The sequence below is a fragment of the Ranitomeya imitator genome, chromosome 5 (genome assembly GCF_032444005.1).
Source record: "Ranitomeya imitator isolate aRanImi1 chromosome 5, aRanImi1.pri, whole genome shotgun sequence".
Lineage (NCBI taxonomy): Eukaryota > Metazoa > Chordata > Amphibia > Anura > Dendrobatidae > Ranitomeya > Ranitomeya imitator.
Window position 1 is genome coordinate 160,758,253 of NC_091286.1, and position 18,586 is coordinate 160,776,838.

Consider the following 18,586-nt stretch of genomic DNA (forward strand, 5'->3'; position numbering starts at 1 on the left):
ACTCCATCTAAGTATACATGGCCCCCCATTCTGGTATATATGCCCCTCATCCTGGTGTACATGTTCCCCCCATCCGGGTATACATGGCCTCCGATACTGGTCTGCATAGCCTCCATCACGCTGCACACATATAAAAATAAACAACTCAACTCACCTTCCCTTTGCTCTCTCGTAGTGCAACATCCTATACTGATGCCAGCAGCTGACTTCAGCATGTAAGCAGCGCATGCTGTCACTGACATGTGCCTTCACACACTGATGTCAGCTGCTGGAATATTCACTGCTCCCCCAGGTGGCGGCTGCGGCTAACATGTGTGCCTGCTATTAAAGAGAATGAATATTCACTGCTCCTCATGTTCATAGTCCCTCCCACCTCTATGCACTGAATCTAGTGCTGAGGTGGTTGGGACACTATGGGCATGGGGAACAGTGAATATTCTTGATTGGAGCCCCCGGCCAAGATTAACAGTCATCTTGTGTTTCTTCCATTTTCCAATAATTTTCCAATAATTGTACCAACAGTTGTTTCATTCTCACCAAGCTGCTTGTCTATTGCCTAAAGCCCATCTCAGCCTAGTGCAGAACTATAATTTTGTCCTTAGTGTCCTCCTTACACAACTCTTTGGTCTTGGCCATGGTGCAGAGGTTGGAGTTTGATTGATTGAGTATGAGGTCAGGTGCCTTTTATACATTCAACAAGTTCAAACAGGGGCAATTAATACAGGTAATGAGTGCAGAGTAGGGGGGCTTCTTATAGAATAACTAACACGTCTGTGAGAGCCAGAATTCTTGCTGGTTGGTAGGTAATCAAACACATATTTCATGCAATAAAGCATTTGGACATGGAAGAAAAGGCATCAGCTCAACAGACAAGGGAATGAACCATGGAGCAACAGGTCAGCAGATCAAATCCCCAAACTGAGCCATGACAGTGGCATGAGATTCACAATCTATATTAGAAAAAATTATGCTCCAAAATTAAATAACGCTCTTTCTTTTAAAAGCTCTGGTTTTTGTCCACATATGGGGTATCATCGCATTTGGGAAAAATTGTGTAATAAATGATGGCGTCCATTTTCTCTTATTGTGAAAATTACCAAACAACATTTTAGCTGAAAAAAAACGTAATTTTCACATTTTAAAAAGTTCTCTGAAGTACCTGCAGGTTCCACATGCTCAACACAACCCTAGATGAATTCCTCAATGGGTCTAGTTTCCAAAATGCGGTTGTGGAGACATGGAGGTCAGCGGGTGCTCTAGACCACTGGTTCATGGCCGCACGGACTAGGAATCATCCCAGTGAGAGGCCGCTCTCTTTTTATCGTGGGCATAATACTATTCAGACAACACAGGGTGATGGTAAAACATGTGGCAATACTTTATTGACAGCAAACAGACAATAGCACATAGAACAGACACAGCAAAATACCCAAGATGGTGCAAAAATCTCTTGAACTGTGCATTTTTATCCATAGAAGATTTAATTATTCTATATTGCATTAATTATTTTCCCAGTCCTGGAGCATGATAATGATTGAGTATAAAATGATTTAAACTATAAGGCCATAAATAGAAACAAGTGAAATGCCAAAATTGCTTTTTTGGTCGATACAACACACTTAAAAAAATGCAACTAAAATTAATCAAATATTGTACTTATCCCAAATTAGATCCATTAAAAACTATAGCTCATCATGCAAAAAAAAACAAGCCCTCAAGTGGCTTCATCAACAGAAAAAAAAATTAAAAAGTTACAGGCCCTGAAAATGGCAACACATACCAGTTTTTTCTCTATTACTCTATGCCAATAAATTAATAAGAACTTTTGGCATCACTGTAATTGTACTGTCCTGGAATATCATGTTACAGACCATCATTACAATGAATATCATAGAAGCAAAATCTAAGAAGCAATGGCTAAATTTACTTATTTTTTTCACTATTTCACATGAATTGTCATTTTTATTACATTTTCTTTCAATAAATGGGGACATTCAAAACATTAAAATAAAAACTTGGAGCCCTAGTCACATCGATCAAGAACATTTGGAGGTCCCGACTACATTTAAACTGGGGTCACAGTCATGGAATACTGGATGTAGGAGTAGTGCGGCACATACCTGTAGATGTGTTACTGGGCAACAACCTAGGATCAAGCATGGTGTGCCACTGGGCACCAATGTCATAACCCAAAGCCAAAGACCTGTTCACACTGCACCAGCTGAGAGGGAACAGATCAATGTCAACATGCAGACTAATCCCCGCCAGTGGTGAATAATGCACAAAATACAATAACTTTTACTAAGAAGGAACATGATGTTGGTTAGGCAAATTACATCAGGGAGGAGGCCCAGGGACTTCTGGACACTGGGTCTTTCATCACCCTGGTCAGCCCAGATATTGTACCCTAGGAACACCATTTATTAGGCTGCCAAGTGACCATCCCCTTAGCTAGGGGTCAGCACTCTGGAGATAGGCAGATTTATGTCGACAATTTACTTGTGGATGTATGGGAGAAAGAGCTGGAGGAGCTGTTTCATCGGTATATTGAGCTGAAGAATCACCATGGAGGCAGCACAACACCGTTCGCCTTCATCAGCTTCCAGGATCCTTGGAGGACGCCATAGTTGGACACAATGGATACAAGATTGGTTGTTGTCGAGTATGTGTGGAGTTTCCCACATCAAACCAGGGATCAGGAGGAAGATATGGAGGACCCCATGAGAGGAACAGACACTCGTCCCAGCAAAATTAATACAGAGTCCCCATCTCAGGGCTTCCCCCATCGGGGAGTTGTCAGACTCTGAAAGATAATATTAAAGAAGCTGGTGATGTCTGTTATGTTGATGTACACAAGGATGGAATGGTGATTGTGGAGTTTATTCACAAGGAAAACATGGAATATGCTTTGAGGAAATTAGATGATACAAAGTTTTGTAAACATTCCTTACATCAATTAAGGAATTTGCTCCTCAGACCTTGTGGGTACATCACAACTAGAGATGAGCGGTGTTCGAGTCGAACTGTTTGCCAATCTCAAATTCGAGCTGTTTTGGGCAGTGTTCGAGTCATTCGACGAACCCGAACAATTTGCTTAAGATTCGGCTGTTCGAGTTTCTGTTTGATAACTGTTCGCTCAGTAAAAGCCTCGCTTGATTTGCACATTGAAACTGTTTATCATTGTTAATAGACTGTTTCAGTGAATAGTGGGCGGGAGGGGGGCGGGGGATAGATCTGTGCTGAAATAACGCCGATCTCCTTTCTTTTTTCTTTCTCGCATTTACAGTGGGGTAGTGTAGTCTCTCAGCCTATCAGCAGTGCGCGCACACACAGCCAATGTGCATGTGATGCACACAAGCAAGGGCATGTGTCATTGGCTGTGTATGTCACATGTCCTCCTTGCCCTATAAGAACCAGTCATTTGCCCCGTCGCCACCATTTCCTCACTGCTGCAGCTTAGTGTTAGACGGCACCGTTGCTGCTGTGGCCCCTATACAGACAAAGAGTGTTTTTTTGGAGCGAATTGTCAGAGAGATAGGTTTAGGGAGTCGGGAGGAGTCGGGACTAGTTGTAATATCAGCCCTTTTCAGGGTAGGTTACAGCAGTTCATAGAACTGTTTGCCAGGCAGGTCTGTGCCAGTGCTGTGCAAGTGTTTGTCACAGCATTTGGTGTAATCTAGCTCAGCCAATCCTTTTGGGCTAGTAGCATTGTCTGATAGTCATCTGAGTAGCCCGCCTGTGAAACTAACTACACCGCCTGTGTATCTCTATGGCTACGTTCACATTAGCGTTTCCCGACGCAGCGTCGGGAAACGCAGCGGCGACGCATGCGTCATGCGCCCCTATATTTAACATGGGGGGCGCATGGACATGCGTTGTGCTGCGTTGTGCGACGCATGCGTTTTTTTTGCCGCAAGCGTCGGGCAAAGAAAACGCAACAAGTTGCATTTTTCTTGCGTAGAAATTTCGGCAAAAAACGACGCATGCGTCGCAAAACGCAGCGTTTTTGCGTGCGTTTTGGTGCATTTTTATTTGCGTTGTGCGTTGCATCGCCGACGCAGTGGCGCACAACGCAAATGTGAACGTAGCCTATTTTCACTGCTTCTAATCCAGTTAATAATTTAGGGCCTAGGAGCAGTGTCTGCACATCAGCAGAGTAGCCCGCCTGTGAAACAAACTATACCTCCTGTGTATCTCTATTTTCATTGCATCTAATCCAGTTATTAGTTTAGGGCCTAGGAACAGTGTCTGCACGTCAGCAGAGTATCCCTCCTGTGAAACAAACTATACCGCCTGTGTATCTCTATTTTCACTGCATCTAATCCAGTTATTAGCTTAGGGCCTAGGAGCAGTGTCTGCACGTTAGCAGAGTAGCCTGCCTGTGAAACAAACTATACCGCCTGTGTATCTCTATTTTCACTGCATCTAATGAAATTAATAGTTTTGGGCCTAGGAGCAGTGTCTGCACATCAGCAGAGTAGCTGCCTGTGAAACAAACTATACCGTCTGTGTATCTCTATTTTCACTGCATTTAATCCAATTAATAGTTTAGGGCCTAGGAGCAGTGTCTGCACATCAGCAGAGTAGCCGCCTGTGAAACAAACTATACCGCCTATGTATCTCAATTTTCACTGCATCTAATCCAGTTATTAGTTTTGGGCCTAGTGCTACAGTTGGCCACTCAGTTCTGTTTGGTTTTCATCCATCGGTTGTTGTGCCAACAACTACAGATACAGAGTTGCCAATTAGTTCAGCACTAAAATGAGTGGCAAATGTCTGCTGCTGGTGGAAAAGGGAATAGGCATGTTGGAAAGGGAAAAAAAGGTTGTGTCCATGGGGTAGGTGGTAAAGCAACAGTAACATCTGCAGAAGAAAGACCATCTTCCAGCCAAAGTAAGATGTCTACTTCTTTTCGTGGACAATCTGATATGATCCCTTTCTTACGACCATTGCTACAGGCATCGCCAAAAATTCCAGATGAGGCACAAGAACAGCAGGTGCTTGAACGGATATCAAGTGCTCGTTCAAGTGGGCTCTCCTCCATGTCAACTTCAACATCAAAACTACTCCAGTCCTCAGAGTTGTCACCCCAATCGCACTTGCTTCCTTACAGCTCCCAAGTCTCCAGCTGCCCGTCTGAGCAAGGGGTAACACACATGGTTGAGTCTGTAGAGCTGTTTACGCATACTATAGCCTGGGAATCAGAGGTCTGCTCCAGAGCTTCTGTGAATCCAGATGAGAGAATGATCTGCACTGATGCCCAGAATCTTTGTGAGTCATATCCAGGCCCAGATGAAGAAGGTTCTGAGCATAATGTAGACCCTCGTTCCCAAACTGTAACTCCTGTTGGTGGAGACAATGAGGAAGATGATGATGAGACTGAGATACCTGATTGGAACAAAAACTTGACTTTTCGGTCGGGGCAGGAAGAGGTTGGCTCTGAGGACAATGGGTGTGAGAACACACAAGATGATGATGACGAGGTTGTAGACCCCACTTACTGTCAACCCCCAGTCCACCAGTCCATGACGTCAGCAGAGGAGGTGGAGGAGGATGCTAGTGACGAGTCTGATGATGAGGTAACGGTGCGCCTTCCTGGACAGAGACGGAGTACTGGAAGCACATCAACAACTGCATCCTCAACCCCAACTGTGCCTCAGACCAGAAGTCGTGGTGGCTCTTCAGGTCACATGGGCTCTAAGCCTTGCATAGCCTGGGCATTTTTTGATATCGCAAAGGAAGACCCAACTCATGTTGTCTGTAAGATTTGTCAACAAAATCTCAGTAGAGGCCAAAAAATCACTAGCTTGAGTACTTCATGCATGAACCGTCACATGGATATGAGGCATAAGTTGCAGTGGGAAGCTCACTGTGCTACAATGCAGCCTAGTGGGCCGGGTCAACCACCGTCTGCCACATCAAGTACATCCGCATCCTCTTCATCCGCTGTAACTGTGGGGAGCGCAGTCGCACATGGTTTTGGAGGCAGACCTTCCACCTCTTTACCCACAACAGTATTTGCAAGTGGAAACACCTGCTGGTGTTGAGCGCTCTCTGACATCAACACCATATTTTGAGCAAGGCAACATAACATCTCCGCCTGCACCTTCCTCACAGACCAGCAGAAATTCTGTCTTTCCGCCTGGTGGACACAGAGGGTTTTCGAGACCTTATGTCCGTCGCAGTGCCCCAGTACCAGATGCCACATGTCGGTGACTGGGCACTGGGTTATTACGGCGACATCAGGAGAAAGGGCTGCTGTCCAAGTCTTGCCGTCACCACGAGTTGCTCGTCGATCCTCTGTATCTAGAAGTTCCTCCACTGCTTCTGCCTCCTCACCCTCCTCTCGGTCCTCCACCTGCACCCAAAGCCTGTCTGGTAATGCCACCCACATTGTAACTGCGCAGAAGGAATCCTGCACACCTGCTCACTATGCTGTCATCAGGGCTCAACGGCATCAGGCAGTGTTTACATTGAAATGTCTGGGAAATGTGAGTCACACAGCAGAGGAGTTGTGGTCAGCTCTGGAGACCGAGTTCCATCAATGGTTGTCTCAACTCAACCTGCAGCCAGGGAAGGCTGTGTGCGACAATGCTGCAAACCTGGGTGTGGCCCTTCGCCGGGGCAATGTCACACACGTGCCTTGTATTGCTCACGTTTTGAACCTGGCTGTCCAGCAATTTTTATCCCACTATTTTTATCCCACTATCCCGGACTAGATGGGCTTCTGCAGAGGGCACGGTCACTGTGTGCTCACTTCCGCCGTTCGCATCCCGCAGCTCGATGACTTGCATCTCTACAGAAGTCGTTGGGCCTGCCAGTTCACCGGCTGAAATGCTATGTGCCCACACGGTGGAATTCAACTCTGCACATGTTGCAGCGACTGTGGCAGCACCGACGAGCCCTGGTGCAATACGTTATGACGTATAGCCTGGGCCAACGAGATCAAGAGGTGGGGCAAATCACGCTGCAGGAGTGGTCTCAGATCAGGGCGCTTTGCACCCTTCTGCACAGTTTTGAAATAGCAACGAAGATGTTTAGTGCTGACGATGCCATTATCAGCTTGACCATTCCGGTGATTTACATGCTGGAGCACACCTTACACAGTGTTCGGAGTCAGGTGGTGGAACAAGAGTACGAGGAGGAGGAGGAACAGGAGGAGTCGTATGCGGAAGGGATCATATCTCCAAGGTCAAGAAGGTTGACAGCACCAAGGCGGCTGGCATTGGAGGCTGGGGGAGAGGGGTTACCAAGGGCACATGGTAGCAGCCAAACTGTTGAGGAAGGTGCAGGAGGCAAGGAAGAAGTGGAGGACAAACTGGCGCTGGGCATGGAAGACTCATCAGATGAGGGAGACCTTGATCAAATTTCTGTTGTGCGAGGTTGGGGGGAGAGGGCAGACGAAGGAAGCATGATTCTTACTTCGCCACCACCAACAAAACAACAAGGATTTGGTCCTCCTGGATACACAAGAAACATGAGTGCCTCCTTGCTGCACTACCTGCAACATGACCCTCGGATTGTCAGAATCCAAAGTAATGCCGACTACTGGGTTGCCACACTTTTAGATCCCCTGTACAAAAGCAAATTTGGCGAAATAACTCCTGCCATAAAAAGGGATTCACGCATGCTGGAGTATCAGCAGAGACTGTTACAGAATCTATCATCTGCTTTTCCACAAAACACCAGTGGTGCACGTAGTCAATCTCTGAGTTCTAACTTGCCAACCGTGGGACTATCGAGTTATCACTCAAACTGTAACAGTAACATCGTATCTGGTGGTAACAGCAATTTTTTCCAATCGTTTCAAGATTTTTTTTAGACCATCCTTTGCAAGGCCACAGGAGACAAGAAGTCTGACGCACAGCCAACGCCTAGAGAGGATGGTACAAGAGTATCTCCAAGTTAACATCGATGCCATGATTGTGGAACTGGACCCTTGCTCATTTTGGGCTTCCAATCTTGAAAAATGGCCTGAGCTTGCCACTCACGCCTTGGAGATCTTGTCGTGCCCGGCAGCCAGCGTTCTCTCTGAACGTGCGTTCAGTGCTTCTGGTGGTGTGCTAACAGATAAGCGCACGCGGCTCTCCAGTGACAATGTAGACAGACTAACGTTCATCAAGATGAACAAATCCTGGATCTGCAAGGACTTTTCTACCCCTGTGTCATCTTAGGGAGACTAAAAGCTTGATGATTTTTGAAAATCACCTCACCACATGTTTTAAAACACTCTGCAAAATTGATGCCACTTAAGTGGTGTCTGTGGCTGAATTTTTGGAAAAATGGAGACTCTTTTATTTAGTCCCCTTGCTGAGTTTTACATGACGTTGCCATCGTCAATTCCAGGTGGGTGGGGTCGTCTGCAGAGTTGTTTCCTCATACTATGGCCTGGCATTCAGAGGTCTGCTCCAAAGCTTCAGTGTCTGCTAGTCAGCAGAGTAGCCCAGCCACCGACCGCCTGTTTACCTAAATACTATTTTTAACGGCATGTAGCCCAGGAAATCCTTTTGGGCCTTATTCAATTTGGTGCTACTCAGCAGCGTACTACACCCATGAAGCAAGCTACACCGCCTGTTTACCTAAGTACTATTTTTTAACGGCATCTAGCCCAGGAAATCATTTTGGGCCTAGTAGAATTTGGTGCAACTCAGCAGAGTACCCCACCCATGAAGCAAGCTACACCGCCTGTTTACCTAAGTACTATCTTGTAACGGCATCTAGCCCAGGAAATCCGTTTGGGCCTAGTAGAATTTAGTGATACTCAGCAGCGTACCCCACCCATGAAGCAAGCTACATCGCCTGTTTACCTAAGTACTATTTTTTAACGGCATCTAGCCCAGGAAATCCATTTGGGCCTAGTAGAATTTAGTGATACTCAGCAAGCGTACCCCACCCATGAACCAAGCTACACCGCCTGTTTACCTAACTACTATTTTGTAACGGCATCTAGCCCAGGAAATCCATTTGGGCCTAGTAGAATTTAGTGCTACTCAGCAACGTACCCCACCCATGAAGCAAGCTACACCGCCTGTTTACCTAAGTACTATTTTGTAACGGCATCTAGCCCAGGAAGTCATTTTGGGCCTAGTAGAATTTGGTGCAACTCAGCAGCGTACCCCATCCATGAAGCAAGCTACACCGCCTGTTTACATAACTACTATTTTGTAATGGCATCTAGCCCAGGAAATCCGTTTGGGCCTAGTAGAATTTAGTGATACTCAGCACCGTACCCCACCCTTGAAGCAAGCTATACCGCCTGTTGATCTAATTACTAATTTTTAACTGTATCTAGCCCAGGAAATCGTTTTGTACCTAATAGCATTTTGTGCTGCTCAGCAGAATACCCCGCCCATTAAGCAAGCTACACCTCCTGTTTACCTAAGTACTATTTTTTAACGGCATCTAGCCCAGGAAATCCATTTGGGCATAGTAGAATTTAGTGATACTCAGCAAGCGTACCCCACCCATGAAGCAAGCTACACCGCCTGTTTATCTAACTACTATTTTGTAACGGCATCTAGCCCAGGAAATCCATTTGGGCCTAGTAGAATTTAGTGCTACTCAGCAGTGTACCCCACCCACGAAGCAAGCTACACCGCCTGTTTACCTAAGTACTATTTTGTAACGGCATCTAGCCCAGGAAATCCATTTGGGCCTAGTAGAATTTAGTGATACTCAGCAGCGTACCCCACCCATGAAGCAAGCTACACCGCCTGTTTACATAACCACTATTTTGTAACGGCATCTAGCCCAGGAAATCCTTTGGGCCTAGTAGAATTTAGTGATACTCAGCACCGTACCCCACCCTTGAAGCAAGCTACACCGCCTGTTGATCTAATTACTAATTTTTAACTGCATCTAGCCCAGGAAATCGTTTTGTACCTAATAGCATTTTGTGCTGCTCAGCAGAATACCCCACCCATTAAGCAAGCTACACCGCCTGTTTACCTAAGTACTATTTTTTAACGGTATCTAGCCTAGGAAATCCATTTGGGCATAGTAGAATTTAGTGATACTCAGCAGCGTACCCCACCCATGAAGCAAGCTACACCGCCTGTTTACCTAACTACTATTTTGTAATGGCATCTAGCCCAGGAAATCCATTTGGGCCTAGTAGAATTTAGTGCTACTCAGCAGAGTACCCCACCCATGAAGCAAGCTACACTGCCTTCTTTCTTTCTCAATCTAGCCTCTCGGCTCTGGGGCGTCCACTCTCCCTCCAGCTTCTCTCCTTCTCAAAGCTTGCAATTTGTTACCGTCTTTTCAGTTAGCCATTAAAAGGTATAAACCACTGAGGACTCTCAATTCTAAATATTTTTTGAAATGGCTAACACAGTACCAAGATATATATCTTTCTTGAACCCACAAAGATATTTGGAGAACCACCGCCAACCTTCCTGCCTCTGGACCCTCAATGCTTGTAGGGATTTCACTCCCTGTCCGTGCCATTCCGGATCTTCGTATTTTCTTCTTTTCTCCAGTGGAGCCGCTGTGTCCTTCCTGGACATTGTTCTCCTCTCCTTCCATTGCCCTCCACTTGAAAGTGAGGTTTGATAAAGGCCCATCAAGGGGTCGAAACGTTACCTCAACACTTGATTAAATCACTGTGGTGTTCCCTATTAAAAAAATTTCACATTTATGACACAAATTAATATTCTGAGTGCGGTTGTTTTCTTCAATTTTGAGTTGTCTGGATTCTATGCAGGTTCAGCCTGCACTAGCTCCATACCCCCAGAGTGCACGCCTTTCTTCTTGGGACTGCATGATATGTTGTTGTTGGCAGGAGTGGGATATACGTGCTGCCGTCGTGATATCCGTCGTCTGGAGGAGCATGGACTGTGTCTACAGACTATACTGGCGGGAAATACAAAAGCAGTGGGCTAGACAATATTTGGGAGACAGTTGGGATCTTGTGGACTGGGGGCATTGTATTTTGACCATCTACCCGGAGCTACCATAAGACAATGGATGTAAGGAATAAAAAATAGTTGCATCGTTAACCAGCCTAGGTGATTATTACAACAAACAACCTCAGATCCTCTCAGGTGTTGGCAGCGGTGGGATTAAGTAAATGATGTAATTCAAAACTACAACATGTCTTGTGGAAAACAAGCCGTGATTTAATTATGATAAATTATAACTTTTTTAATTATGTCTCTTAGAAAAGGGGAAAAAGTTAAATAGCTTAAACTCAAATCCTAAAATCGGTAATGTTCCTATTGTTATAGTGATGAGCTTAATAATTTCAAAGTGAGGTGTTCTGCTGCAGGCACTGGCCATTACCTATTCTTACTGCACATGACATCTTTTGTTTTTGCCTTTTTTGATATTATTATAATGTGTAGGATCTATTTAAAATAGTATTGTCAGAATCAGTTCTATAGTGGTATGAATATTGTAAAATGTCCTATTTATTGTGTGGTATAACTATTTTTTATTTTAATCCCACTTCACTGAAGAATTATTATTTTTTCTTGTAATATGGAATGGTAAATGCAGTTTTTGTTAATACATGTTTAGCAAAGATCCATTGCAATTTGCAGAAAATGGAGTTTGATTTAAATCTATTTTAAAAAGAAAATGCTTCTTTTTTAGGATCAATAACAGAAAGGATTCCCCAGAAAGAAGGAACAGGAAAATCAGGTATTGGTTATTTCGTTTATCTGAGAGACATTCCGCAGAGCTAGGGCATAAAGAAGTAAACTTTACATTGTAATTGAATGTAAATGTTGAAGTTTTTCTTGATTTTCGTAATACATTATTTTTACATATGCAATGAGTTTACTAGTCCTATAATGGGATTGCTTTTATTCTGACTGTAGCTATAGTTGTAATATGGACTGCTCGTCTGAAAAAACTACAAATGTGGTTGCACATACAGTTGTACTCAAAAATTTACATACCCTAACAGAATTTTTGCTTTCTTGGCCTTTTTTCAGAGAATATGAATGCTAACACTAAAACTTTTTCTCCACTCATGGTTAGTAGTTGGGTGAAGAAATTTATTGTCAAACTACTGTGACCTCTCTTTTAAATCATAATGACAGCCCAAAACATCCAAATGACCCTGATCAAAAGTTCACATACCCCATTCCTTAATACCGTGTATTGCCCCCTTTAACATCAATGACAGCTTGAAGTCTTTTGTGGTAGTTGTGGATGAGGTTCTATATTTTCTCAGATGGTAAAGCTGCCCACTCTTCTTGGCAAAAAGCCTCTAGTTCCTGTAAGTTCCTGGGCTGTCTAGCATGAACTGCCCGCTTGAGATCTCCCCAGAGTGGCTCAGTGATATTGAGGTCAGGAGACTGAGATGGTCATTCCAGAACCTTCGCTTTGTTCTGCTGTACCTATTACAGGTCGACTTGGCCTTGTGTTTTGGATCGTTGTCATGATGGAACGTCCAAGTACGTCCCATGCACAGCTTACAGGCTGATGACTGCAAATTTTTCTCCAGTATTTGCTGATAGCGTGCTGCATTCACCTTTCCTTCAACTTTGACCAAGTTTCCTGTGCCTTTGTAGCTCACACATCTTCAAAACATCAGCAATCCACCTTGGTGCTTTACAGTAGGAATGGTGTTCCTTTCATCTTAGGCCTTGTTGACCTCTCTCCAAATGTAACATTTATGCTTGTGGCCAAAAAGTTCAGTTTTGGTCTCATCACTCTAAATTACCTTGTTCCAAAAGATTTGAGGCTTGTCTCTGCAGTTTTGCATATTGTAGGCAATATAATTTCTGGCATTTGCGCAGTAATGGCTTTCTTCTGGCGACATGACAATGCAGCCCATTTTTCTTCAAGTGCCTCCTTATTGTGCATCTTGAAACAGCTAGTTTTCAGAGAGTCCCGTATGTTAGGGCTGGCGGAATGCACCCAGTAAGCATTGAGATAGTATAGGTGCGTTCACAGCCCGGGGTCCAGCGTGCAGGAGTGGAACCTGCTTCTAGTAAATGGCGGCACTATACCTAAATAGACATGGGTACCGTCACCCGGTCTGTATAGGAGCGAACTCTGTTGCTTCACAGAGTCGCCCGGACAAAAGATAACACTGTGCCCTGTTACCATTCACAGGGCGCAGCAAATGGATTCTAGTGGGATCCCTGCAACTCACCCCCACTATGCTGAACATTTCTTGGTATAATATCCTATCTGCTGGCAGACATTACAGACCACGGGTATTCGAGCGGCCAGGGACTTAGGTCCTGCTCGAGATACTTCCATGGCCTCATGGGACTCAGGCGCCTGAATAGGAGATTCCAGAGGAGTGGCGAAGGTAGGAGCTAACCGGAACCTCTGCCTACACTGGGTTCGCACCAACCTTCATTTGTTAAAACGAAGGTCGATGCAGGTGGAAATAGTTCTCTTCCAGTGTGGCAGGAATCTCCCTGGTGGCCAAGGTGTCATTCACATTGTCAGCGAGTCTCTCCCAAAACACTGTTAAAGGACTTTATCCGGCCACACCAGCTCAGATACCAAAGTCCGGAAGTGGACGGCGAATTGACTGACCATGGACGAGCCCTGTGTCAATGCCAGCAGTTGGAGTGCCATATCATGGGTGACACGATGTCCCATAAAGACCTGTTTCAGAGAGTCCGAGAAGCAAGGAGCACTCTGCACCACACGATCATCGCGCTCCCACAGTGGAGTTGCCCACTCCAATGCCCTGCCCGACAGAAGGGATAAAATAAATCCCTCTTTAGCCCATTCCATGGGAAAATGTGCAGCCAGGAGCTCTAGATGTATAGCACACTGGCTCACGAATCCCCGACAAAGCTTACAGTCACCAGCAAACTGGTCTGGTAACGGGAGGCGGGATAAAGTCGGAGCAGGGGTGGCAGCGGACAAACTGGCTGAAGCTACTCTAGCAGCTTGAACAGCGACTGCGGTGACATCCAAAGCCAAGGTTGTGCATTCAAGAGCCGCCAATCTACCCTCCAGCTGTTGTAGATGCTGATTGTCCGCCATAACTAGCCAGACCCTGGCGCTAGTATACTGTTAGGGCTGGCAGAACACACCGCGTAAATATAGAGATAGTATAGGTGCATTCACAGCCTGGGGTCCACCGTGCAGGAGTGGAACCTGCTGCTAGTAAATGGTGGCACTATACCTGAATAGACACGGTTACCATCACTCGGTCTGTATAGGAGCGAACTCTGTTGCTTCACAGAGTCGCCAGGATTAAAGATAATGCTGTGCCCTGTTAGCATTCATAGGGCGTAGCAAATGGGTACTAGTGGGATCCCTGCAACTCACCCTCACTATGCTGGTGGTTGATCTCGCTCTGACCCTCGGTGGCTTTTGAGCCCGCGCCTGAGGACGCCCTGAGTCAGATGCTGGGATCAAACGGGAGTTCCCACCCTACACTGATGGATTGTCAGGAGACGCTAAAGATAGCCGCACAGAGTGCGTACTGTACCGCAGCGGCGGTCACTGCAGGAAAGACGCAGTGTATTTTGTGCCTGTTTGGATGGCACTATCTGGTGCTAGACAGCTACAACACTCGCAAGCATTCAACAATTCTAGGGATGGGAATGATTCGGAGCTTTCACTAGAACAGGCATACATCCACACACAAATACTGATTTATACTAGCGCATGGCCGAGCGGCCATGCAAACCTTTTATAGCTGCAGCTCTTCAGGACTTTCCTGGTGGACCAATAGAAGCTGCTGCAGGAACTGAGCATGTGACCTCCGACCTCCAATAAGAGATCTTCCCTTGGGCATGCTCAGAAGGAGAAAAGCAGGAATTAGTCCCAGGGACGCCTGCTCACCCCTGAACAGTATTGGCTATAAAGGCTGAGCCTTGAAGGGCAGCAGTAACCAAACGCGCAGCATCTGTCCAGCCAGGCACTGGGACCGGCGTCTTCGCTGAGCAGGCTCCACTGCGGCTGGAGGAGAATGGGAGACTGCAGCGGAGATGGTTCGAGATTCCCCCTGTGCAGCGGTGGGAACTCGACACCTAACAACGTATTTCAGCTGATGTTATTTGCTGGTTTTTCTTTGCATCCCGAACAATTTTCATGACAGTTGTGGATGACATTTTTGTTGGTCTACCTGTCTGTGATTTTGTTTTTACAGAGCCCCTGATTTTCCATGTGTTAATCACAGTTTGAACACTGCTGATTGGCATTATCAATTCCTTGGATATCTTTTTCTATCCCTTTCCTGTTTTATACAGTTCAACTGCCTTTTCCCATAGATCTGTTGACAATTCTTTTGCTTCCCCATGATTCACAATCCAGAAATGTTAGTGGCTGGATGAAAGATGCAAGAGTCTGGATGCCAGAAACTCACTCAGCTTTTATGCACACACACACAGATTACAAGCAAACAGGTCATAGGTGAAGATCAGGGCCGGACTGGGACTAAAATTCAGCCCTGGCATTTGAAGTCACACAGGCCCACTTGTCACATGGTGACTGTATAATATCTTTGTACACTTGTAGGTTACAAGAAGTGAGGGGAGTGTAACACGACTATATAACATATAATTACAGCTGTATCCAGCATTACAGCTCAGCCCCCATAGAATGTAATGCAGCCAGTCCCCATAGAATGTAATGCAGCCAGTCCCCATAGAATGTAATGCAGCACAGCCCCATAGAATGTAATGCAGCTCAGCCCCATAGAATGTAATGCAGCCAGTCCCCATAGAATGTAATGCAGCACAGCCCCATAGAATGTAATGCAGCCCAGCCCCATAGAATGTAATGCAGCCCAGCCCCATAGAATGTAATGCAGCCAGCCCCCATAGAATGTAATACAGCACAGGCCCCATAGAATGTAATGCAGCACAGCCCCCATAGAATGTAATGCAGCACAGCCCCATAGAATGTAATGTAGTAAGTCCCCATAGAATGTAATGCAGTCAGTCCCCATAGAATGTAATGCAGCCAGCCCCCATAGAATGTTATGCAGCCAGCCCCCATAGAATGTAATGCAGCCAGTCCCCATAGAATGTAATGCAGCACAGCCCCATAGAATGTAATGCAGCCCATCCCCATAGAATGTAATGCAGCACAGCCCCCATGGAATGTAATGCAGCCAGCCCCCATAGAATGTAATGCAGCACAGCGCCATAGAATGTAATGTAGCCAGTCCTCATAGAATGTAATGCAGTCAGTCCCCATAGAATGTAATGCAGACAGTCCCCATAGAATGTAATGCAGCCAGTCCCCATAGAATGTAATGCAGCACAGCCCCATAGAATGTAATGCAGCCCAGCCCCATAGAATGTAATGCAGCCAGCCCCCATAGAATGTAATACAGCACAGGCCCCATAGAATGTAATGCAGCGCAGCCCCCATAGAATGTAAAGCAGCACAGCCCCATAGAATGTAATGTAGTAAGTCCCCATAGAATGTAATGCAGTCAGTCCCCATAGAATGTAATGCAGCCAGCCCCCATAGAATGTAATGCAGCCAGCCCCCATAGAATGTAATGCAGCCAGTCCCCATAGAATGTAATGCAGCACAGCCCCATAGAATGTAATGCAGCCCATCCCCATAGAATGTAATGCAGCCAGCCCCCATAGAATGTAATGCAGCACAGGCCCCATAGAATGTAATGCAGCACAGCCCTCATAGAATGTAATGTAGCACAGCCCCATAGAATGTAATGTAGCCAGTCCCCATAGAATGTAATGCAGCCAGCCCCCATAGAATGTAATGCAGCCAGCCCCATAGAATGTGATGCAGCCAGCCCCCATAGAATGTAATGCAGCACAGCCCATAGAATGTAATGTAGCCAGTCCCCATAGAATGTAATGCAGCCAGTCCCCATAGAATGTAATGCAGCCAGCCCCATAGAATGTAATGCAGCCAGCCCCATAGAATGTAATGCAGCCAGCCCCATAGAATGTGATGCAGCCAGCCCCCATAGAATGTAATGCAGCACAGCCCATAGAATGTAATGTAGCCAGTCCCCATAGAATGTAATGCAGCCAGTCCCCATAGAATGTAATGCAGCCAGCCCCATAGAATGTAATGCAGCCAGCCCCATAGAATGTAATGCAGCCAGCCCCATAGAATGTAATGCAGCACAGCCCCATAGAATGTAATACAGCACAGCGCTCATAGAATGTAATGCAGCACAGCCCCCATAGAATGTAATGCAGCACAGCCCCATAGAATGTAATGCAGCACAGCCCCCATAGAATGTAAGGCAGCACAGACCCCATAGAATGTAATGCAGCACAGCCCCATAAAATGTAATACAGCCAGCCCCCATAGAATGTAATGCATCACAGCCCCATAGAATGTAATGCAGCCAGCCCCCATAGAATGTAATGCAGCACAGACCCCATAGAATGTAATGCAGCACAGCCCCATAGAATGTAATACAGCACAGCCCCCATAAAATGTAATGCAGCACAGCCCCATAGAATGTAATGCAGCACAGCCCCATAGAATGTAATGCAGCCAGCCCCCATAGAATGTAATGCAGCCAGTCCTCATAGAATGTAATGCAGCACAGCCACCATACAATATAATGCAGAGCTGCCCAGCCCCATAGAATGTAATGCAGCCATGCCATGTAATAATAAAAAAAAAAAAACACTGACTCTACTCACCTTTCCTCTTGCCCCGCGCTGCTCCTGGCTCCGGTCTCAGCAGCTGCAGTCTGCCCGCCCGGTCACACAGCAGGTGCGCGATGATATGACGTCATCGCGCACCCGCAGTGTAAGCGGCAGACAGAGCGGGGAATGATGGGAGAGGGAGTGACAGCAGACGCTCTCTCCCCATCATTGCATTCAACTGAATGCGGGGCCGGGAGTGTGCCGACAGCGGGGGGCGTGTACCGACAGCGGCACACTCGAGCGGCCCACTGCTGCCATCGGCCCTTCTGGCATTTGCCAGAACTGCCTGATGGCCAGTCCGGCCCTGGTGAAGATGTTAACTTTATTAGCCATTAAAACCAATTTGTGTCAACTTCTGTGCATGTTATCAGGCCAAAATCACCAGGGTATGTAAACTTTTGATCAGGGGAATTTGGATGTTTTGGATTGTCATTGAAAAAGAGAAAACACAGTAGTTTACAATAAATTGTTTCACCCAACCACCAACCATGAGTGGAGAAAAAGTTTTAGTGTTATCATTCATATTCTCTGAAAAAAAAAGGCCAAAAAAGCAAAAATTCTGCCGGGGTATGTAAACTTTTTGAGCACAACTGTAGAGAGAGATGAGTGAACCCGAGCTATAAAGTTTGGGGTTTATACAGGACCGGTGCTGAACTTCGAATTCGGATATCTCATTGAAGTCTGTTTTACAGTTCGGGAATGCAGAAGACAGAGAGATTTTCCAGCTCCAAAGTTCAGGTCACTAATGATTTCTATGGGATTCGGGTTCAGATTCAAGTTCAAGTAGAGTTCTGGTAACTGATCCAATCTTTGGACTAATGTTTTGTCGAACCCGATGAACCCGCACTTCCACGGGTCTACTCATGCCTACACATAGAGAACTAGTCTCACTCTGTTTGCTATGAGGCTTGGGACAGAAATGTAAGATAAACAAGACACAAAGACAAAATAGTGATATTATCAAGACTACAGGAAGCAGCTCAGGAAGTGACACATTGCTTGAATCAGGG

General features: G+C 45.9%; 1 protein-coding gene across 3 annotated transcripts in view; it reads left to right on the forward strand.

Moving 5' to 3' along the window:
• Nucleotides 1-18,586, forward strand: part of SMOC2 (SPARC related modular calcium binding 2) — a 642,212-nt gene that overhangs the window by 178,623 nt on the left and 445,003 nt on the right. For all 3 annotated transcript variants that reach the window (XM_069769272.1, XM_069769273.1, XM_069769271.1), the window contains exon 5: nucleotides 11,596-11,643. In XM_069769272.1, coding sequence (XP_069625373.1) covers nucleotides 11,596-11,643 — 48 coding nt within the window. The remainder of the gene's footprint in view (nucleotides 1-11,595; nucleotides 11,644-18,586) is intronic.